Here is a 23,128-nt window from a genome sequence, read left to right as displayed (position 1 = left end):
GAGTCGGTGTCGGTCTTCGTGACGCTGTGTCTCGGGGCAGAGACAGCACTTCCGTTTTCTTGGCTAAATTAATAAAAATGCATCCCACCCCACATTTAGTAGAGGGGAGGGAAGCACAGCATCCGGACGATGCAGTAACCGCTGTCGTGGGGTTTGGGTGGGTCTAGAGCGCGCCCTGGATGACCCGCCCGAGGTCAGTGCCAAGTTTCTAGCATCCGTGTCCACGGGTCAGCCTTGCGCTAGCGAGCTGAGCATGGCGCCCGTGACACCCCTGCTCTGGCCTGGGGTAACCGCAGCACCTTGTTTTGCAGGGTTGTGGACTTCCTGCTCAAGGCCATCATGCGCACCATGTGGTTTTCCGGCGGCTTCCACTGGGTGGTCACGAAGGGGCAGCAGGCCTCTCCGTCTGAGGCCACCATCCTCACCCTGGCTCCGCACTCCTCCTACTTCGATGCCATCGCTGTCACCCTGACGATGTCCTCCATCGTGATGAAGGCAGAGAGCAGAGACATCCCAATATGGGGAAGTGAGTGAGCTCCCCCACCCGCCCCCCCCGATGGGAGGAAGGGAGACCCTCCCCATCCTGCTGGGAGTGAGCGAGACCCCCCCCATCCTGCTGGGAGTGAGCAAGGCCCCCCCATCCTGCTGGGAGTGAGCGAGACCCCCCCCATCCTGCTGGGAGTGAGCGAGACCCCCCCATCCTGCTGGGAGTGAGCAAGACCCCCCCATCCTGCTGGGAGTGAGCGAGACCCCCCCCATCCTACTGGGAGTAAGCAAGTCCCCCCCTGGAGTGGGCGAGCCCCCTCCATCCTGCTGGTCCGTGCAGGTCACACCCACATGAAATAGGCATTTGTCCTTGAGTCTCTTCTGTTTCCTTTGTTGTGGTTTCCTCTGTAACGTTAGTTGTTGTGGGTTTTATTTTTGGTTCACACACAAGTGCCCTCAAACGTCATGTGTCGAATTCCCTGCTCACGTTTTGTCCCTGGCGTGCAGGGTCTGTGTCACATGGTCCTAGAAGTGTCTGTGTCCCAGTGCCCTGGTTATGGGACCAAAAGCCCAGGTGTGCAGGTGTCCCTCGGCCACGTGACAAATTACCCAGCTGGTGGCTTAAGAAAGCAGAAACTTACACTCTCACAATTCTGGAGCCAAAAATCTAAGGCCAAAGTGTCTAAAGCCTCGCTTCTTCTGGAGGCTTTCGGGGAAGGTCCTTCCTGCCTCTTCCATCTCCTGGTGCAGCTCCTGGCGCCCTGGGTAGTCCCGGGCTCGTGGCCGCATCTTTACCGCCTCAGCCTCCCTCCTCACAGGCCTCCCCCACGTGTGTCTCCCTGTGTGTCTCTTACAAGGACACTTGTCCTTGGATGGTCTAGGGTAATCTCATCTCCAGGTGCATAACTAATTGCATCTGCAAAGATTGCTTTCCCAAATAAGGTTTCAGTCACAGGTCTCAGGGGTTAGGATGTGAACACATCACTTTGGGGGCGTACTGCACCATTACCTTGGGAACTACAGGGAATGCGGGGCAGTCAGCCCACAAATGAAAGCACCTTCCTCCTCCCGGCCGGGCCCACGCCGGAGCTGTCCAGGTGCCCTGCAGGGCCGGCCCACCTGTTCCTGGTTCTCATCCCCCTGGTTTCTGCGCCAGGGGTTGCCACCCAGCCCTGGTTCCTCCAGGCTGCTCCTGGGGGGGCCCCACCTCACCGTCACTCTCCTCTGCCCACCCCTCACTGTTTAGACCGTGGGCATGTCATGCTGAGCATGTCCGCAGTGGAGTCTGGAGCAGGGCTGGTCCGGGCGGGAGGTGCGTGGTCCTGGGGCCAGAGCTGCAGGGGCAGAAGGTCCTCACCCTGTCCGCCATCTCTGAATTCTCCTGAGTTCCCTAACTCATGTTACTGTTCAGGTGACAGTTAAGAGAGAACATTGTGTACATTTTATGTTGTCTTTCTAGTAAGTGGGACATTCTGAGGGGGCCCAATACGTTGTGTGCTTTTGGCCAAAGAGATGCTAACCAGCATTTACTTGACTGTGGATCAGAGGGTGTCTGCTCAGATAGCTCTCACAAAGCACCACATGCTGGGTGGCTTTTAAACAGCAGCCGTTCACGTCCACGCTCCTGGAAGCTGGGAGTCCGGGATCAGGGGGGCCAGCAGGGTGGGGTTCTGGCGAGAGCCTCTTCTGGGCTGCAGACAGCCACCTTCTCGCTGTGTGCTCACACGGTGGAAAGCAGAGAGGAGGGGTGAGCAGTTAGGACCCTCCGTGGTCTTGTCCCTGGGAACGGGGACACAGATCCTCCATTTAGACCTAACGGTCTCAGCCAAGGTGGTTTCAGTGCTGGCGGTTACAGAACCAAAGTGAAATGAAGGAGCTGTCCTACAGAGCCGGCAGGCTAGCCCTCCCCTTGTGGAACTTCCTGCGGAAGGTGTGCAGATACATGGGGACACTGGCCATGGACATATAGGGCCAGTAATTTTGAGCCTGGTTATCCAAATAAAGGTTTATATGTCATGTGCCTGGAAAGTCGGGTTAAACCGAGAATTTTCTGAAAGCCAGGCAGAGACTCTGGTAATTAGCAAATATGCGTTTCACTTTAATAATGCTAGAAGGTCATCACAGGCTCCTAAGTATAAAGCAGTGTGGTCCCTGGCAAAGGACGCGGGAAGCTATTTCAATTTTGCAATTTTGTTCCGATTTCTTATTTTAAGTTTTAAGCTTCAGGCTGTGGAATGTCAGCATTCTGGGGAAGTGCTGGGATTTGGGGGGGCATGTCATCTCCCCCTCATTCGTGTACAAATTACGCAAAGCCTTCTCGAAACCTTGCCTTCAATTACGGCTCGAGTCACAAGTTAGAATCATGGAGGCTCATAGTTGGACCTGCTCATCCACTTCCCAAGGTCAGGGTTCGAAAGCCAACTCCGTTGGCTGAATGTGCTGGGGCTGCAAGGTCAGAGCTGAGCTCCATGCCCCACATCACTGACCTTAACCTTGAGGTGTCAGAAGGGAGGGCCACCAACATGTCCTCTGTGTGCGGGGGTCCTTCATGTAGACTTACATTCCCACTCATTTCAGGGATAGCATAGCAATAAGAGTGAAGGAGTGGTGATGGACCCATTTATTATAGATTTTAATTAGAACTCATATATAGCACATCCCAAATTGTATTCCTTTTCTCTGGGTTTTGAAGGTAAATACACCTGAAAGGGACTCTCCCCCAGGAATGCAGCTGAGGGCTTCTCCCACCATGCGTGACCAGAACACACCCTGTGACGCAAGTCTGGATTCCTGCGTCGCGGGGGGGGTCTCGCTGGCCGTTCCTCTGGTTCCTCTTGTCCTTGTTGTTTAAAGCACGAAGCTTTTGGACCCTTTGACAGCTCACGACTTTGGTGAAGAGATGAATGTTAAAAATATTCAAAATATTTTCACCTTCAGATTTGTAAATACCAGTTAGAGTAAGCAGCCCAGGGATCTTTCTCATTGTTACATTGTTGGTTTACTTTCAGTGTCCTTGATATGGGCACCGGGGCGTTTACAGACCTGAGGAGGTTTGGTGCTCAGTGTCAGAGATGACAGAGCCGGCTCACGGTCTTGTTGCCCGGCCCCTCGTTGACAGCACTGCTGGGGCTTACCCGGCGGGCAGCCACATTTCCTCTCTGTCCTCAGAAGCAAGCTCTTCAGTTGTGAGGTCTCCAGCGTGGGTATTCACCTGGGGATTCCCAGAAAGAGGTGCAGTCTGAGATTTCAGTCAGGATGAAGCCCCGTCATCCTCGGAGCCCAGAAAGCCGCTCCCACCTCTGCCTGGAGCTCCAGGCTCGCCCATGAGTGGCGGAGAACCGTCCTCATCCGTGTCGCCAGGAAAGGGGAACGCTGTTCAGGGAGACCAGCCAGCCTGCAGCCCTTCTCTCCCGCCCTGGGAAGACTGTGCGGAGCTGGTGTGGACAATGGGAAGCTGGGCGCCTTCCCATTGTCCTGTCCCGCGGGGGATCTCCTCGGCCCTTTCCCCGCGTGTCACTACAGAGTCAGAAGGAATTGGCAAGAACGATGCATCTGGGAAAGAAGTTTCCAGATGCCGGACGAAAATATCACTGAGACCCACATGCAGCTTAGATTTTGAGTCCTGTGGACCTGACGAGATAGAGTTTTGTTCTTTTTTTTTTATATAAATGAATTTTCTCTTTGTCTTTTGGAAGACCTCCCAGAAAGAAGAGTCACATGTTATTCTTACGAGTAGTTAGAACACTCGGAAGTCCGAGCTGATGTTGGGCCCAGCAGGGACGTGTCTCACCCATGGGGGTGCCCGGCTGCCACGGCCACGCACTCGTCCTTCCTGGGAGAGGACACCCTCCCTCAGGATGACTGTCCTGTCAGTTTGGGGTTTCTCTTCTAAGAAGTATCTCCCCACCTTCAGATCCTCTTGCGCGAGAACCGTGTGCTGGTTGCTGCTGTCAGCTCTGGTCACGAGGGCACTGACCTGCCACCCCAGCAGGGCCGTGGGCCCCCTGTGCCGAGCCAGTTAGGACCGCAGCTGTGTGAGTGTCCTGGGACGCCCCCGACAGAGGGCCGCTCTGGGCCGTTGAAGACAGCAGATGTTGATTCTCACACTGTCCTGGGGGCCAGAGTCCAGAGTCAAGGTGTGAGCAGGGCAGCTTCTGGGGAGAGGCCGTGCCAGGCCTCCGCAGCCTCTGGCGGTTCCCCACCGTCCCCGGCGTCCAGTGACTCTGGTCACATCACTCCGGTCTTGGCCTCTGCTGTCCCGTGGCCTTTTCCCTGCGTGCACACCCATGTTTCTCCCTCCTTGAGAGGACACTGGGCGTGGGTCAGGGTGCACCCTACTCCAGCACTACGTTATCTTAGCTCAGTTGCATCTGCAAGCACCCGATTTCCAAATACAGTCACAGGCCTAGGTACCTGGGGTCAGCACGTCAGCCTGTGTCTTTGAGGGAGACAGGTCTACACGTAACAGGGTGGTGGGGTTTAAGCCGTGCGCCTCGGGCCCTTCTGACTCTGGAGCCCTTGCCCCGCCAACGCCCTCCTCTGCCAGCCTCTTCTCGTTGCTTCTCCTGCTTTACAGCCTGTGGACGCCGGTGTCGTTACTTTGGACTTCGCAGGTTGTGGGGTTTCGTGCCATCGTGGGAGGGAGCTTCTGTGATTTTCCTGATCCCCTCATGATCAGACATTGACCCAACAACCCACCCACCCTCGGGGACAGTGCTGCCCTTGGGGCATCTCTGGGGGCTTGCGTGTGCCCCCCTGACATGGGCAGCCCTTGTCCCTCCAGTCCTGCTGCGGCAGATGCCATGGTTCCCAACGAAGGCCCCTCCTCCCCTTCCAGCTCTGATAAAGTACATCCGGCCAGTGTTCGTGTCCCGGTCGGACCAGGATTCCCGAAGGAAGACCGTGGAGGAGATCAGGAGGCGGGCACAGTCGAATGGAAAGTGGCCACAGGTAATGCAGTCCTGCTTGCATTTTGAGCAGATTTATTCCGGAAGATGTGAGCCTAGAGATGGGGGCCTTCCCTGGGGGCCAGGTTCGTTTTCTTTCATTTTGTTTGATGAGCATGTGAATTCAAGTGTGTGCTAAGTGTCAGGTACTTTTGGTCCTAAAATTTGAAAATTGAAACAAACGAGAAGACAGTTCTCATGCATATCCCAAGTTCCCAAAGCATCTTTACTGAAATGACTCTGCTTGTAACCTCCTGCCCTCGCGCTTGGCACGGTCTCACATCTGACGAGTGCGCCGGTCCGTGAGGCGGAGCTTGCCCACATGTGCCCGGCGCCCGAGGGGGCGTCAGGAAGGCCTGTCGCGCGGGCAGCGGGGCGGCGGCCTCAGCCAGTGTCAGCTGTATTTCCTTGAGCCGAGCCTGAGAAGCTGAGCTCCCTGGGACTGTCCAGGTTCTGGGTGCTCAGAGAACATCGGAAGGCCTGACTGCCAGGCACCCCCACCCACGGGCAGCCCCTCGGGGCCACGACGTCCAGGGTGCCTGGCGCCCCACCTCCGGATGCAGCCACGTGGGCTGTAGTTTCCGGTGCAGGGGGCAGAGTTTAGTTTATATCGTGTGGCTAGAGGTCAGTACGAGTCTGAGTAATTTGGGGTTCCAGTGGGGGAGGTGTTTAACCGCTGGTTTTGCGGTGTTTCTGGTTGCTGGCCCAGCTGTGCCTCGGTTCTAGCCCTGGTCCCGATTCCGTCAGCCGAGCGCCCTTCGCTGAGCCCTCCTCTGTGTGCCTTCGTCCCTCGTTGCCCCAGGAGGGAGGCTGCGTGCTGCCAGGGCATCCAGGCAGCGGTAGCTCGGCCTCACAGTGGCCGTGATCACCCCCACGCATGCTCTGAGGAGGCGTGTGCTGTCTGCATGTTTGCATTGCTTCCAGATCTTAATAGAACTTACACTTAGGAAATCCACGCATGCTTCCATCATGCATCTAAGCCGTTTTGAGTGAGTGTGATTAAAGCATCTCAGCAGTGGAGAAAATAGACCGTATTCTGGATTCTGTTCCTTTAAGGCTGACCTTTTTTTCTTTTCATTCCAAGATAATGATTTTTCCAGAAGGAACATGTACCAACAGGACCTGCCTAATTACCTTCAAGCCTGGTATGTAATTTTCTTAAATTCTGTTTTCCTCCTTGAGCAAAGTGGGGGAGACACTCCTGGGCCCGTTCCCTGCAGGGCAGGGCTGCAAGGCTGCGGTCTTCCTGACATGACACGGCCAACACCCATGTTGAGGGAGCCTTCCAGGCACCCCGTGACCATTCACCAGGAAGGGGGGCAGAAACGCTGCTTTCCTCCGGGACCAGCATGAGAGGGGCCCCCGGCGGAGGAGCTCTGCCCTCGAAGTAAGATGATGCCCCTTTTCCCCCAGGTGCCTTCATCCCTGGAGTTCCTGTGCAGCCTGTGGCTCTACGGTACCCGAATAAACTGGTCAGTGTATTTCCTGGGGTTACAGTGACCTGCCTGGGAATGCGAATTCCCGGCGCCTCAGCGGGTCATTTCTAGCCAATCCGTGATTCCAGGACCACTCCAGTGTTCGTGCAGGAAGGGCTGTTGTCACGGGTTATGGAGCGGTGGGCCTTCCTCCCCGCTGATCGGTCCTGCCAAGTTGATGTGAGCCATCCGCCCTCGTCCTCAGCAGCCTTAGCTCTCTGTTCACCTGGGAAACAGGAGCATTGAGAGAATCTAAGTTCTGAAAGGCTGGGGGCAGCGGGCGGGAAAGGCGTAAGCGACTCTGTATTGAATATGCCTCTGTGTGCGGAGGTCTTCACTTGTTATGTCAGAGCAAAGTAAAAGAGGGGGTGTTTGGGGCTCCGAGTGCCTGGGTGATCTTGACGGACCCCCAGCTCGGGGGAGGCAGGAAGGCAGGAAGGCCGGAAGAAGCCTCCGCGGGTTGTGGTCAGAGCCCCACCGCGTGTCTGAGCATCCGCAGCTGTCCCTTCCCCCGGGGGCCCTGTGGACGTGCCACACACATCCGGTTCAGTGGGCCGCACTCCCCAGGGCAGGCACCGACCTCCGGTGGGTGCTGTTCGGTGCCGGCTGCATCTCACTTCTGCCGTGACCCCGTCCTGGTGGATGTCCTTGCCCCTGCATCGGCATCGGGCTCTCACCGCCGAGACTCGTGTCCCCGGGCCCTGCGTGGATGCAGGTGCACTGGACTGTTTCTTGATGGGGGACACGTGAGTTGGATTTGTTCACTGCACTGAGCTTTCTCCCTGTCATGGTGCGTCTTCATGACGACAAAAAAGAAACTCGGCAGTCACAACATGGTGCGGTCTGGAGTTGCTAGCCTAGATGGAGGCAGAATTACGTGTGACATCTGTGGGCATGAGGGGCCGGCCCTCCACCTCTGGGCCAGACCCGGAGGGTCCCAGGTTTGCACACCAGACCCTGTGCCTACAGGTGCACACGGCACAAAAGAGGTTCTCCAAGGGGTCAGTCGGTAGATGTCGGTCAGAACCCGTAGCCGCACAAACTGACATAAAATGACTGTGACGTGCACTCCAGAAACTCTGAAGAGGCGCATTCCTTAGCCAGCGTGTGAGACTAAGAGAATGGTCAGTGTGTGGAATTCTAGATTTTGTATTTCTTTAAGCTTGTTTCGTCAACTTACTTTAAGCAGATTGCCTCTACTGGGTTCTCAGTTGTCAGAGAAGCAGGACAGCTGCTTTGCTCCCTCATCCCATCAGTCTGTGTCACGTTCTTCAGCGGCCTAGCTTCAGGGAGAACCACCACTAACAGCTTTGCGCGCAGGCCCGCGTGGAGGACGAGTGGCTGAGGGCAGGTCGGGGGCCGGGGAAGCCCTTGTGGTGGGTGGCTTTTCAGGAGTCCATGGGAAGCCAGCAGGCGGGTATCAGGATTTCGGAAGAAAGAAGCCCAGTGTCAGGGTAGAAACAGGGTGTGCGTCCCCCCACGTCCCCACCTAGGCGGCCGGTGCAGCAGCCAAGGCTGCAGATGGGGGGCGCCCACGACACTCGGGGTCCTGGGCACGCTCGGGGCTCTGCAGTGGTTTCTTCTGCTCCCTCCCGAGCCTCGGCTCATCTGCGAGGCGTCTCTGGCCCAGAGTGGAGGCCAGGCCTTGGGGGTACAGGTGGGTGTGGGTTGGAATGAGCCTCATGTGGCAGGCGATGGTGATGACAGGGCAGGTGTCGCGGGGACTGCTCGCAAAAAGCAGGTGCCTGCGCTGTGGGCTGATACTAGCAGGGATGCCTTGAACACAGGGGAGGGCAGAAAACGGAACTGGGGCAGCATCTCAGGCGGACGCCAGAATTGCGGACCTTGGAGCTGTGGGAGGAGAGGAGTGTGTCTGGGTGGCCTGGAGGTGATGAGCACCCATCTGCTCCCTTGTCCCAGAGTGGGCTTGGGAGGAAGAAGGGTACCAGCATCGCTGGGGTCAGAGGTGGGCCAGGTTGAGGGCCAGGACAGAGGGTGGGCACACCGTGGAAGGAAGGGCTCATGAGGGAACTCCGGGTGCCTGATTTCCAGCTGTGATTCATTTTGCTCCTTTCTTGCCCCCAGGACACCATCACGTGGACCTGGCAAGGCCCCGGAGCGTAAGTCAGACCCTGTAGTGCCTTGTGTGTCCTGTCCTGCTGGGAAAGCACAGGGGCCGCTCAAGTGACTGCCCTGCATTCTGGGCACTTCTGCAAATGTGGGTCCTCAGAACACATAACCCACTGCTGTCTGGCAGCAGTCAGGGTCTGCCCGCTGTGAAAACTAAGTGTGCAAGCCTGGCCTGTTCGCACACTCCTGTGTTCCAGGACCCAAGTTAATGGTCTTCAACTCCAGAGGGAAGGTGACTGTGAATGCTCTTCCGTCCCCATGTGTGCCTGTCGGCTCAGTGGCCACCATCCCATCCGCACCGCACCCCGCAGCTCCTGGAAAAGAAAGGGGAGCTGCAGGGACGGTCCTCCTCTTAAACAGCTGCACGGGGGAGGCTCGGGTTCTAGGACAGCAGGCCTCCGTGGTGCCAGCCTTTGACCTGGTGCAGCAGAAGGGTGGGTGTTGGGGCCAGGCAGAGCCCTCCCCTGGGCACGGCATTTGGAACGGATGCTGGGGAGGGGAGGTGCCCCGAGGGGCAGCATATGTGGGTGCTGGTGCTAACACTGCTGAGGCCAGAGTGTGGAGGGTAGAGGGTGAGAAGCCAGGGGGACGCTGGGAGAAAGGTGGGAAGGGCTCCTTTGGGCCTTGGTAGCCAGGCTTGGGCCTGGCAGTGATAGGGCAGAAGTCGGGTATGTACAAGAGAGAGTTAAGAGGACAGTTGCCCACTGCGGAGAGGAGCAATGGCCCAAGGACAAGAGACTTCAGATGGCTCCCCATTTCCAGCTTCTGCAAATAAAGGGTGGTGATGCCGGTTCTGAGGTCAGGAGCTCTGGGGCCGGCCTTGGGGGTGGCATGACTCAGGGCCTGTTGAGTCTGCATTGCCTGGGGACAGCCAGGTCTGGGACAGTGTCACGTAGAGGAGGTTTCCTGAGCCAGAAAACACACTTGGGAAATGGGGGCATGCAGGGCGAAGGAGAGCTGCAGGAGTGGGTGCATTTGTTGGGACGGTGAGGAACCCTGATTAGTAAGAGTAGCCCCATCCTCATCACAGTGTTGTAAGGCTCGGCTTTAGGCTGAGGGAGGCACAGCACCCCCTGAGCAAATTAACTGCCCAATAGTGCCCTCTGCAGGGGACAGGCGTCTGGGGAGTTTGCTCCAGAATTGGAAGTAATTTAATTAAAAGACATTGAGAATCTTTTAACCGATGCTGTAAATCTGTTCATTTTTAAGGTTGAAAATCCTGTGGCTCACACTGTGTCAGTTCCACAATCGAGTGGAAATCGAGGTTTGTACAGATGCAGTGTTAAACGGCGTTACGCGCGGGTCTGTAAAGATGCAGAGCCAGAGTGCTGTGTAAGCTGTCCAGATACAATGTGATACAATGTTACGTCGGGGTCTGCGCAGCTATAACGAACATGCTGTTCCCTGTGCACGTACAGTGTTAGGCAACCTTTGGCAGAGTCCGTGCAGATCCGCTGTTACGAATGTCGGCGCCGGCCCCCATGCGGAGCGATCCCGTTACGTTGGCCACGTGCATCTGTGTGCATACAGTGTTACACAGTGTTACGTTGTGGATGCGGTGTTCTCTCGGTGTCTAAGACAACGTGATGTTATCTGTGTGGCCGTGAGGCTTTACTGGTGTCTGCAGATACAATGAGATGTGGGCATCTCTAGAGATAGTGTTGGTATCTACACAGACACGATGTGCTACATGTCACGTTGCTGTCCGTACAAATACAACATTGTGTGTCATCTGTCTTGCTTTGGAATCTTTCCACTTCTCTCTGCTCCTCAGAGGTACTTCCTTGTGGTTTTTCATCAGTCACATTGTGTCTCTTGCATGATTTTGCAAGAATCAAATAGGTCTTTAAAAATCAACAAGGAAGTTAAACCCTTCTTTTATTATGGGGAGCGTAGCTTAAAGGCATTTAAAATTGGCACATGTGCAGTGAATTATGTCTCGGCATTTTTACATGATACCGATGCTGCCGGATTCATATGGCAGATCTGTCGTCTGTCATTCTCTGTCTGGTCCGTGGACAGATCACATAACCTGCCTCCAGCTTTCAGCCCGTTGTATGTGCCAAAGTCATGATACCCATTCTCTCAGCTCAATTCAATAGCCACGTTTGTGTAGCGTGTACGTTTTATCCAAGTGGATGAGGAATAGAGTCTCTTTTCTTAAAAGGGAATCAGTCGGCTACTCTGCCCCTGAAAAGGGAGCCCGAACACAACGGAAAGGGTTTAATGAGGCAGTTTGCTACCTTCTGATAAAAGTTGCAGAGTTGCACTGAATTTACATGGATTTCAGCCAGGTTCCAGATTTTTCACTTCAGTACAACATAAGCCACTTAATTACAACACACTGAGCCGAAAGGTCCCTGGCCCGAGTCCAAGGGTGGCAGCCATCCACGTAGAATGTTATATGTGGCTCGTCTGCGGCTGGCTGGGAAGCAGCCGTGCAGCGGGGCTCAGGGGAGGACACCTCCAGGGTGCACTTCTCTATTTCAGGCCTCAGTTCCAGTTTTCAGAGTTGGTTTTTATTTTTTAAGATTTAATTATTTGTCAGAGAGAGAAAGAGCGAGCGAGCACAAGCAGGGGGAGCGGCAGAGGGAGAAGCAGGCCTCCCGCCGAGCAGGGAGCCCGATGCGGGGCTGGATCCCAGGACCCCGGGATCATGACCTGAGCCGAAGGCAGATGCTTGACCGACTGAGCCACCAGGCATCCCCACAGTTTTCAGAGTTTAAAGGAAACTCTGACTTTCTGAAACCCCTCTAAGTGTCTTCACTTGTTCTGTGCTGACAGGTATCAGTGCTGACGGGAGCACCTGCCACGATTTCTGTGGTGTGTGGTAGACAGTGGCGGGGAATGCCTGAAACCACGTGGTGGGAACTGATAAGGCTTCGGGGTGTCCCCGTATTGTTGTGTGTCTGTATTAAAGAAAAAGAGCTCGGTGATGTTTGGCTTTCTGCACAGTGGAGTTGGCAGCCGAGTGTGGGGCTTATTTAACAATGTGTTGTGTTCTCCCCAACACAAGCGGAGACTTTTAGAAAGAGGAGCACACATGTAATTCTTGTGCACCCCGAGAGAAGGCTTCCGTGTGAAATTAGAAATACGGAGTGCCCTGGCAAGCATGAGCTTCTGCCTCTGGGGAGCGAGCGGTCCTGAGGAATCGTGGGTTGTGTTCACACACATGTACATGTGTGCTTGTGTGCGTGTGCGTGCACACCGTGGCCACATTGAAGGTGGTTCTGATGGAAGCTGCTCTGACAGATCTTCATTGTGTTAGACTCATGACTGCACTGTGGTGGGCTTGTGATGCGCATGGAAGTAACGCAGCTCTCTTTGTGCTCAGTTCCTCCCCGTGTACAGCCCTTCGGAGGAAGAGAAGAAGGACCCCGCATTGTACGCCAGCAACGTGCGGCGCGTCATGGCCGAGTGAGTGCCCCGCGTCGTGCCGTGTCAGAGCCAGAGTCCGCGGCGTCCTCCGAACACCCCCGTCCCCTGGGAACCCTCGGAGTATTAGGGTGCCCATGCATGGGGTTCCTCCTTAGCATGGCACAGACCACAGTGGCATTCGGAAAACAGGTCTTTGCAGAAGCGAATGAGTAAGTGCTGACTGTGCGTGTGGGCAGGCGACCCCCGGTCTCTGCCGGCTCCTGCTTCTGGATCTGCGTCATCGTCACTTAACCTCATAAATTTCACCCATGTGGTAGGAACCGGTCACCAGGGCGCCGGGTCCGTGCATGCGATGGGGATGCTAGCTCTGCCTGGCAGCCCGCAGGACGGTCTTCCTCTTCACGTTCTTCATCTGCTCGTGTGGTCTTTGCTGGTGCTCTTATTCCATCTTACCAGATTCAGTGTGGGAACTATACGCTGATCTCCTAAGATAATGTGCGCTAATTCCACGACAAGTGAGCGTGCCGTTCGAAGTTTCTTGCTTCCTGATTCCACACCGTTCCCGGCTGTCTTGGATGGGGTGACATCAGCCTGCGCCCTGCGTTTCTTCCTACCTTCCTACCCTCACCTGCCCTGTCCCGTCTTCTCTCTCCTCCTCTCTTCTGCTCCCGGGCAGCAGGGGCCGCCTCTCGTTTGGCCACCGTGGTGCGGGGGGAGGTTCTCAGCGGCTCCACAGGCGTGCCCCCCTGCCTCGTGGGAGGTTCATGTGGCTCTGGAGGGGTTTTCCCTGCACTGTGGCAGAGCTGGTGTGACCGATGTGTGAAGTCAGCCCCATCCCCTCACTGTGTGCCCATCAGACCGCCCACATTCATGTATTCTGTGAGACTGTACTAAGCAAAATTATAACCTCAACATATGTAAAGTAAAACTTTGCAGGGTATTCAGACATTGTCCGCACGCCCCTCAGGAAGGTAGGTGCTAGGGACAGAGTCCAGTGGAGCGCCCCCAGCCTCCTCGGGCATCCACTCACCAGAATTCATCTGCTCACTCTCGGAATCCCACACCAGGACGCATGGAGAGCAGTCGGCTGTCAGGATGCACTTGACTCTCAGTTTGGGGGAAGTCAGGGTGTTCAACCTCTTGATAAAGAAATAATCTCCACGGAATCAAAGGTTTGACAGGTTAGGTGTGAATTTTTTTAGATCACATTCAAATAAATTAGCTAATTATATTAGAAAAATATATATATCATAAATTCTCTATGTTAACGGAAGAGAAGCATCTTAACATCGAATGGAAAAGGGCAGATTAGCCACTGGGCATCCCCCTGCCCCAGCAGCCATGGGAGAACCCAGAAACGTGGAAGTGGGTCCTTTCACCCACCGAGAACGGCCCAGGCCCCGTGAGCATCGCGGGCAGCCCGAGTGCGCCTCCTCCTGCCTCCTTGTGGGATAACCCGAGATGCTCCTAGCTTCTGTCCCCACACGACGGTACCCCGGTTGCCGAGCAGGGTCATACTAGCTGTGGAAGAAAGACTTCGAAGCCCCTGTGTCCTAGCCACAATTGCACGGTACCGTCATGGCAGGGAGGAACTACTGTGGAGATGATTAAAAGCCCATTCGGTTATTGGGGGAGGGGGCTTAGTTTTAAATACTTGGCACATTTTCTACCACTATTTCCTTTAATAGAAGAAGGGCATTTTTCATGAGATCTGATGCAGTTCTTTAGAATGGCTGAGCTCTGTCTTCGGGGCACCGCCAGCCCCAATGAAGGCGACCCCCGGTCACCCCTAAGATGAGTTGAGCTTCCAAGTTAGACACCCGGTGGGGTGGTATCCTCGACACCAGCTGCACGCTTGCTTCCTAGCAGGGTGGAAACCACAGTAATACTCAGCTAACCGCAAAGCTTGGGGGAGCCCCAGGTTTTATGTGATTGGACTTTGGGGTCCACTGCTAAGCATTCATGTTTAGTGCCAGATGTGGACTTGAAACATTGTCTTTCTGCGCATGTCAGCGTTCAGAGTGCTCGCCACCCAGTGGCTCCCAGTGCAGACATCTGTGTGGCAGGGTGCTTCCGTGGGCGAGCGTGAGAACTCTGGTCCCGCAGAGCCCTGGGGCGAGCGCCCGGGGCCATAGCGCCCCTGCTTGGACCCCCATCGCCTCCCCCTTCTTTCCCCCAGGTTCTGGCCTGCACAGGGCCTGCCCAGGCGCCCCTTCTTGGGGAGGGACACGTGGGAGCGGATGGGAGAGAGGGTTTTTCCTGTCTGTGGACAGCTTGGGGGGACGAAGCCTGTCCTCCTCCACGTGTCCAGACCCAGGGGAAGTTTTCAGGGTGTCCCTCCCACAAGGCCTTCCCGGCTTTATCTCACGGAGCACAGGCTGCGGCGAGGGCTTCTGCCATCTGCTGGGACTTTCCCTGATGGAATGGCAGGAGACGGCCTTGCTGGGCTCCCAGCAGCCGAAGGGACAGAGCACTACTCACGGCCGCCTGACGAGCCCCTACAGGCTCGAGAACGGTTCACCGGCCTGGCAGGCATCTTCACAGATTCCTGTGCTTTAGTCCAGTCTTAAATGTTGGCTTCATTCTGGACACTTCCTCCTGCTTCCTGGAGTTCTTTCCTCACCCCAGCGCCGCTGACTCCCCGGGGCTTTCCAGAGCGAAGCCGCCGACCTCCAGCTGCGGCTTTGCGTGGGCCTCCCACGTTCTCGGGAAGTTGTTCTTTCCATGGCCTGCACGGCCGCCCTGGACACTACCTGTATTCGTAGCAATTTCTTCCTGTTTAACTAAAACAAGGTTTATGGGGGCCACAAAATTAGCACGTGGATACCCCTGCAAAAGCATGACTTGCAGATAAGCTTCATGAGCCCCAGAGGGAGGGATCGCCGACCCCAAGTGCATGTCCTCATGCACAAGCCACGGCCTGCCTCAGACGCACGGGGTCTCGGTGGGACGTGGGATGGGTGCCACTGCCGCGTGGACGGGGTTAGGAGCCACTGGGGAGGGGCCTGGGAAGTGGGGCCTGCGTTACTTTGATGCAGCTCCCTCTCCCGTGGTCACCTTGAGCCGTCCTCCTCGCTCTGCTGCTCTGGGGGCGCTTGACCAAGATGCCCTCCTCTTTGCAGGGCCCTGGGCATCTCCGTAACCGACTACACGTTTGAGGACTGCCAGCTGGCCCTGGCGGAAGGACAGCTCCGTCTCCCCGCGGACACCTGCCTTCTAGAATTTGCCAGGCTGGTGAGAGGCCTGGGGTGAGTGTGGCGCTTTTTCTTTTCAAACCCCTCCCTCACGCGCCGTGGCTTAAGTGGCCACGCTAGAGGGGTTCGCTCAGGAATGGGAGAGTGCTGAACAGCACTGCCGAGATGCTTTTTCTAAGACGGGAAGCTTCCAGAAACTTGTGTCAGGCCCTCCCAGGGGCCCCCACCCTTGCCGTTGTTGGTGACCAAGCCGGAGATCGCGGTGGACGCTGAGGGCCAGCTGGGCCTTCAAGCCGAGAGAGGTGCTTGTGCTCAGGGTTTGTGGGGGCTTTCCACGTGTCCACGTCAGTCCGCGTAGAAGTCTCATAACTCTGCGTGCTCAGCGCAGCGGTCCCAGCCGACGGTCACAGCCACCTGCCCGAGGGGGTCCACAGAGCGGACAGGGTGTCGCCCCCGCGTAGACGCTGAGGCAGAATACGCAGTGTGCCTTCAAGTTGTTGGGACACATTTTGTTGAAAATGAACTTGCTGCTCGCTGTAGAAGCAATTTTAATATTTTGTTGAGTCTCGTTACAGTAGATCTCCTGTTTTGGCATTCTGTAATTGTAATGAAAAATATCTTTTTCTCTTTTTGTGTGTAGGTTAAAACCAGAAACACTTGAGAAAGATCTGGATAAATACTCCAAAAGCGCCAAGATGCAGAAGGGAGGGAAGTTGGGTCTCCCTGAGTTTGCGGAGTACCTGGGCGTCCCTGTCTCAGACACGCTGGAGGACATGTTCTCCCTGTTTGATGAGGTGGGGCCGTCACCCTGGGAGGGGTTTCGTGGCCAAACCTCCAGCTTTCAGATGTGTATTGTTTCCTAATAAGCATTGTTTGGGGATTTGGGAAGTAGAGAGGGAAAACGGCCCCCCCTTGCCCCGACCAGCCCCCCGTCCCTTGGGTATTTTCTCCCATGCTTTTAAATGCACGTAGAAGTTTGACATTTAAGTTGACATTTGCTGATAGACCTGTAGTTTAGGGTTTTAAATGGAATTGCTAAAAAGCCTAAAAATATCAAAGAGTGTTCCCTCCTCCAGAAATCCAGAATTTCTAGGTGGTGGGCCTCTTTCCCGATGATGGGTGTACGGGGTCACCATCGGCCTTCCGCCAAGTGCGTGAGGACTGTCCCGTGCGGCGCCTCATGCACGTCAGCCAGCCACGCCCGTAATCAAGAAACCCATCGTGTCTGGACGAGGAGTCCACGTTTGCCTGCGCAGCCCTGGACATGGGTGGCCCTACCGGGCGTGGGGGTGGGAGACAGCGCTCCGGGAGCCGCCTCTGCCCTGGGTCCACCCCTTGGCTTGTCCCACTCACTGCGGTGGCCCGTTGGTTGGAAGCAGCGCCTGTCCCGTGGTGACCCCCGGGGTCACTGAGGACCTGCTGCGTGGAGCTCAGTGAGTGTCCAGCGGGCCAGGCCTGGGCATTGACCACATCGTCGCCTGGGACCCGCCTTCATTCTACACGCTCACCTCTCTGCCACATGCGACTGGGTTCTTAGAACACGAGTACGCCCCTTGCCACGTGCCGGGGTTTTCCTCGAAGGAAAGCCTTAGCAGGTGGCATGAACTTCCTTACGCTTCGTGCGCCAGTCTCCTGGACTCTGAAAATCAACCATAATGGCCTAAAAAGGGTGTGTGGTGTGGCCACGTTGCCAAAGCCAGTTGGTTATGAATGTTCTTCCAAAATACTCCTTTGGTAGAGGCAGAGAAGGTCTAGGAATGAGTGTTCAAACCCAGCTCCCCCCACCCGCGGGAGGGGCTGAGCTGTCCCCTGAGGGCGTGTCTCGTTCCCAGAGCGGAGAGGGCAGGATGGACCCTCGGGAGTACGTGGTCGCCCTGTCTGTCGTCTGCCGGCCGTCCCGGACTCTGGACACCATCCAGCTCGCGTTCAAGGCAAGTGTGGCGTTTATGGGCATTTAATTTGTAGGGACAGTGAGACACGGGGTCACGGCAGACCTCGCCTACATTTTCACAGCGCCTTATCACACTGGCAGACGTACTCTGTGCCTGATTGCTATTTTCACGGAAGCTTCTATCAGCCATTGTTGTACAAATGCCCCCAAACCTCCTTGAATCAATTTCCGCCTGCAGTTCGTAATCCACACTCACGTGAAGGGCATGGAGGAGGGTCTTCGTGAGTTCCAGCGTGCCTGGACAGGGCTGGTGAGTGCCCCACGCCAAGTGGTGTCACACAGCCATCCTGTGCAGCCCCACCTCTCAGCTCTCCCAACTCGACCTCTTCATCAGCCCATTGACTTAGGGTGCGAAGGAGCTTCCTGTCCAGAGCCGAGCCATTCACCCCTGCTGCAGGGATTCTCAGACTCTGGGAGACACCCATAATGGGGTCCCCGCTCACCTGCGGATTCACCTGGCTGGCTTCACCAGGACACCGTCAGCTAGGACAGAGCTGGGCTGGCTTTACTCACCTAGAAACACATTTTGTCAGGGTCTCAGAATGGGTACTTCTCACAGGTGCAACTCACGTTAACCAGATTCATGAGAACCTGAGGTATGAGCCAGCTGGATGCTTGTCTCTCACTGCTTAGAGAATGCCCCCTTCCTTGTTTATGACCCCAGCAGCCCCTGCCCATAGCATCACTGGGAAACCCCCTCGGTGCACGGTGCCTTATGTGGATCACACCATGAGAATTAACCAGCTGACTGATATTTGGTGGGCCCTGTCTAGGAAGGCCTGACCTGCCTCCTCCAGCCTGAGCAGGCTAGCTCTGAGGGCCCTAGGCCTGCACCTGGCTCGTGGCCTCTCTGCATTCCTGCCTTCAGCACACCCCATTGTGATGGACCCCAACCCGGCACCTTCTCTGCTGTCCGCTTGTAGTCTGCTCTGGGAACAGTGGCCGTGCTTGGCTTGTGTCTCGGAACACAGAGCAGACCGTTTTCCAGGCGGCTCCTGCCTGCGGGGCAGGCTTGCCGGCTGTGGAAGGAGGTGGATCTGGGGCAGGCGCACCCCCCAAGGCCACCTTGCTGGGCCTGCCTGGTGGGGCGGACATCCTTGCCCTGCAGGGGACACACACCATGGCTCACGGCACGCCCCAGCCCTTCGGTGCCTTTCTGTGGGTCACTTGCCAGAACCAGAGCAGAAGCTGTTGGAAGGAGGGTCCGTGGGTCAGCCACCTCCTGAAGGTCAGGCCCGGTGGTGGCTCATTTGTGTTACTGAGCAAAGGCCCGTTCCTGTGCCAGCAAAACCAGGGTGCCGGCTCTATCCCTGACCCGGGGGACACACGCTGCTGCCTGGAGGCCCCTCTAGTGGGAGGGCGGGCCGTGCGCTCAGAGCTCAGTACCCCGTGGGGGTCCGTTTGTGAGCGGAGTTCTGGCTGTTCTGAACCAGTGGGGTCAGGGCGTGCTCGAGAGCTGGGAACCCCGTGAGCAGGAGAAACGGCCTACACAGCTGGGGGGTCATGGGGTGACGCCGGCCTCTGCCTGCAGATGTATGGGTCACAGGATGGAGACATCGATGAGGACGCCCTGTCCAGCATCCTCAAGACTGCCTTAGGGGTGGCAGAGCTCAGCGTGACCAACCTTTTCCGGGCCATCGACCAGGAGGGGACAGGGCGGATCACATTTGGTGAGTGGCCCGGGAGCAAGGGGAGGAGGGCCCCATTGTACTTTGTACGGGGGGGTGTGCCCAGGAGGCGGGGCTCGGGGACACAGTGCAAGCGAAGCCCACGCATGCTCACCAGGGCACCGTATTGTCTTGTGCAACACAAAATTCCCAGAAGGAAGATTCTTCCCCAAGCCCGGCAGGAACGGGTTAGGGGATTTTGAGTCTGATTTGTGCAGGGGACGAATAGAGCCAGATCCAACGCCCAAGCTTGGGGCCCCAGATGCACGCTGTCCCCGGGGGCTGCAGACTGTGTGTGCTGAGGCAGCCCACGGGGGTCCATGATCCGGGTCCCCTGTGGAAGCAGGGAGCCTGCCCCATCGGGACTGACCGCGGTGGGCATGTCCTCATGGGCTGGGGGGGTGGCTCATCAGTTTTAGCCACACAAATTGGGACAGCTACGATCCTCAGGGACTCAGACCTGAAAAACCCACTTGCAGGCTGAGGTGAGGGGTCTGGGGCAGTAGGATCCCTGGAAGGCAGCCCCCCTCGGCAGGCCCGCCAGTGTGCACATTTGGTAATGAATGTATTCTCGCTAAAAAAGAGTAGACATTTGCTCAGAAAAGGTCATTGTTCATGTCTTGTTTGGACGTGTTTTTAAAATTGCATCCAAATGTCAGACACGAGTGTGTGTGTTGATTTAGTGTGTGTGTGTGTGTGTGTGTCCACCTGCACAAAGACCGTGCGTCCTGGTGCGTTTAGGTAGTGGTGGTGCTGGGGTCGCTCACAGTGAGCACTGACCAACTGCAGACATTCTCCAGTGAGTCGTTCTGTGTCCCCCAGAGGAACACGGGCGGTTTCCCTGAGGTCTGTCGTCTCCCACACCCAGGCCTGTGAGTGTCACCAAGCTCCTGGAGGGCACTCTGCACCCCAGGACTGGGCCCCAGGGCTGTCAGGAGATGCACAGGCTCAGAGCCGCTCGGGCCCCGTGACCAGCTCGGACGGTGGCCCGGTCTCCCGTGTACGCATGCCTGGTCTCTCCAGAGCGTGGCCGTGTCCCTCGCCAACACCTGCCTTGCAGAGATCAGGTCCTCACGTGGACGCTTTGTCCTGTCCCCAAACCAGATCCTCTGATGAATAGCATCTCCCTCCCACAGAGTACCCAGAATACACCGCTGAATTCAAAATCATGTTTTCTGTAGATTTCCCCCAAACAGGAATAGCTGAAAGGACAGAACAGCCTGCTGTGTCATGTGCAGCAGAGAAAAGGAGAGGGTCCCTCCTGTCCCCCTCCCCCTTCCCCGCCCCCTCTTCCCTTCCCCTCTGCCCCCCCCAGCCCTCCTTCCTTTCCTCCTCCCCATTACCCTCCTTTCTGCCTCCCCTTCCCCCGCCCTCCTCCCCCTCTCCTCCAACCCTCTGCCCCTTCCTCCCCCCTCCCCTCTCTCCCTCCCTCCTCCCCTCTCTCCCTCCCCACTCCCCTCCCCCCGCCCTCCCGCTCCCCCTCTCCTCTGAGGGCATGGATTCCAGCCCTACTTGAAGGCTATGAGGTCACAGTGGCCCCTGCAGGCCCAGGGACGGGAGCCCCGGATTCCAGATGTCTGCCCCCTGCCAACCCAGGTGCCTCTGTCTTTCCAGCTGACTTCTGCAGGTTCGCAGAAATGTTCCCCAACTTCGCAGAGGAGTACCTGTACCCCAAAGAGACCCATTCGGACAGCAGTGCACAGACACCCCTCGCCCCAACCCCCAACGGCTTCTGTGCGGACTTCAGCCCTGAAAACTCGGACATTGGAAGGAAACCTTTCCGTAAGAAACTGGACTAGGACAGAAGGTTCTGGAGAGATGAGGCCTCTCTGCGCCCTGTCACCACCCGCCTCCACCTGGCCGTGAGCCTGTTGGCGGTGACGCGGCTTGGCCTCGCTCTCCCGCGTGTTCTGTGCATGTACCGGCCTCGGGCCGGGTTCTGCGACACCCGGGTCCTTCTGACCCTGTTCCTTTGTGGAGAGCCCGCGTGAGGGCGGGGCTTCGCCGGCCGCGGGGCTGTGTGGGCCCCCGGGGGGACTGTCCTGGCTCACTTCCTGCAGTCTTTATTCGCGTCCCCATTGGGAGTCCGTACTCGGTGGCTTGCGCACGTGAACGGGACTCCACATGCACACGCGACACGCGGGAGACCAAGACGTGTCACGTGCGTTTCGATTCCAGCACAAATTCTCTGCCAGCCTGTGTGGGGGTCACAGCGTGGCAGAGCCCCGTCTTTTAAACATTTCTATATTTGTGGGAACTCATGAGTATTTTATAAACTTCATTTAGATACTTCAGGAAGCATTCAACATTTTTTTAAAAAAAAGAAAAATTGTTTTCTACTTCATTTTTCCTTTGAGGGTCAGAGGAAATCTATTTATAGGCCCTTTTTTGATAGAATCCGAGGCTGTGTGGGGCTTTGACTTCAATCTCTTTCTGGCCTCTCTCTACCAGGTACATCCCTCCGTCTGGTCCGCCACACGCACCCGGCCCAGACGCCTTTTCTGCTTCTTTAATCCTTTTCAAATCCTCGTCTTTTTTATAAACGTTACCAGCTTGGTATTTCTGTTTAACGTAAGATAATGTACTTCAGAGCCACGCAAATCCAGCCGAAGCGTTGTGTGGCGGGGAGGTGGGTGAGTTAGCAGGAGGTCGCGGCGGGTGGCCCTGGCTGGTGTGCTGAGCCTCCCGGAGACCGGCGTCCGGGCGACGGGCAGGTCCTGGCGGGAGGCTGGCGCCCCGTGCTCTGCCGCTGCCCACCGGGCCTGCCTGCCGCCTCCCCGCGCCACCGAGCTCGAGGCCTGCACCCGCCGGGCCTCAGGGAAGGCGTTGGGGCTGCCGCCCGAGTCAGGTGAGGGGCAGAGTCTCCACACACAGGAGGGGTGCCCTGGTGTCGCCCCCCGGGCCCGGAGCTCGGCCCGAGGCACTGCATCCTTCCGACACAATTAGAGGTCCGCTCTTCAAGCACAAGGACCACAGCCTCTAGTTGGGTCTGAAGCAAAGCCTCTGGTTTGCTTGGGGAAGAAAATTCTTCTGAATTTCTAAATGAATTGGATTTTGTATTTGGGCATCTCCAGAGAAAGCGGCCGCCAGGGCCGCCAGAAAAAATGTTTACAGACTTCCCGAGGCGTGCCCGGTGTGCACTTCCAGCAGCCTCCCGGAGCCAGGGGAAGGCCCCGGCCTCCGTTCCTACAGCTGTGTCCGCCCCCCCGGCGAGCACGGCCCGCAGGCACGCAGCCCGCGGCTTTGGGAGCGCCCGGTGATCAACTTGTAGCTGCAGAATGCATAGAAATTCATTAGGAGAGAAAACATACAAGTGACCAATGAAGGAGGTAAATAAACTAAGATATTCTGCGGGGAGGGTCCGGCTCGCGGCTCCCGGCCTCGGCGTCTGTGGATGAAGGGCTTTTTGAATGAAGTGCCGCTGGGCATTTTCAGGAAAACCCCTGATAAACAGACTTGGAATGGATGTTTACTCCTCCTGATCCTCTTCTGCACAGCGACCTAGTGTCGGTGGTGTTCCCAACTGTGAATGTATATAGTTTGGGAGGGAAATCCCTTTTGTGTGAGGTGGGGACGGAAGGGGCCCCACGAGGACTTGGGGTCCGGGGTGGGCGCCGTGAAACAGCTTTGGATTTTCAGTGGAATGAATAAAACATACTCTTACTCACCTGAAGATGTATTTTGTTATGTGTGGCTTTTTATTAGAAAGAGAACAGCAGGGGCACTGGGGGGCTCAGTCCGGTAAGCGCCTTGACTTGATCTCAGCTCAGGTCTCAATCTCAGGGTCGTGAGCTCAAGCCCCACGCTGGGCTCCGTGCTGGGTGTGGAGCCTGCTTAAAAAGATAAATAAATAAAATCAGAAAGAAAAGAAAGAAAGACAACAGCAGACATCTCTTAGGCC

At 56.5% G+C, this 23,128-nt stretch overlaps 1 protein-coding gene across 1 annotated transcript in view; it reads left to right on the top strand.

The window, feature by feature from the left end:
- The window catches only part of LPCAT1 (lysophosphatidylcholine acyltransferase 1), a 29,496-nt gene extending 6,596 nt beyond the window's left edge, over positions 1–22,900 (top strand). Inside the window, exons 3-14 of the mRNA XM_034998746.1 lie at positions 312–526; positions 5,324–5,436; positions 6,517–6,577; positions 6,846–6,904; positions 8,993–9,027; positions 10,247–10,301; positions 12,372–12,454; positions 15,538–15,663; positions 16,250–16,403; positions 17,442–17,540; positions 19,092–19,230; positions 20,842–22,900. Coding sequence (XP_034854637.1) covers positions 312–526; positions 5,324–5,436; positions 6,517–6,577; positions 6,846–6,904; positions 8,993–9,027; positions 10,247–10,301; positions 12,372–12,454; positions 15,538–15,663; positions 16,250–16,403; positions 17,442–17,540; positions 19,092–19,230; positions 20,842–21,026 — 1,324 coding nt within the window. The 3' untranslated portion in view covers positions 21,027–22,900. The remainder of the gene's footprint in view (positions 1–311; positions 527–5,323; positions 5,437–6,516; positions 6,578–6,845; positions 6,905–8,992; positions 9,028–10,246; positions 10,302–12,371; positions 12,455–15,537; positions 15,664–16,249; positions 16,404–17,441; positions 17,541–19,091; positions 19,231–20,841) is intronic.
- The last annotated feature ends 228 nt before the right edge of the window (positions 22,901–23,128 follow it).

The sequence above is a fragment of the Mirounga leonina genome, unplaced genomic scaffold (genome assembly GCF_011800145.1).
Source record: "Mirounga leonina isolate KUSES-001 unplaced genomic scaffold, KU_Mleo_1.0 Mir_95, whole genome shotgun sequence".
Lineage (NCBI taxonomy): Eukaryota > Metazoa > Chordata > Mammalia > Carnivora > Phocidae > Mirounga > Mirounga leonina.
Note: the sequence above shows the minus strand (reverse complement) of the source record. Positions and strands in the feature narration are given on the sequence as shown.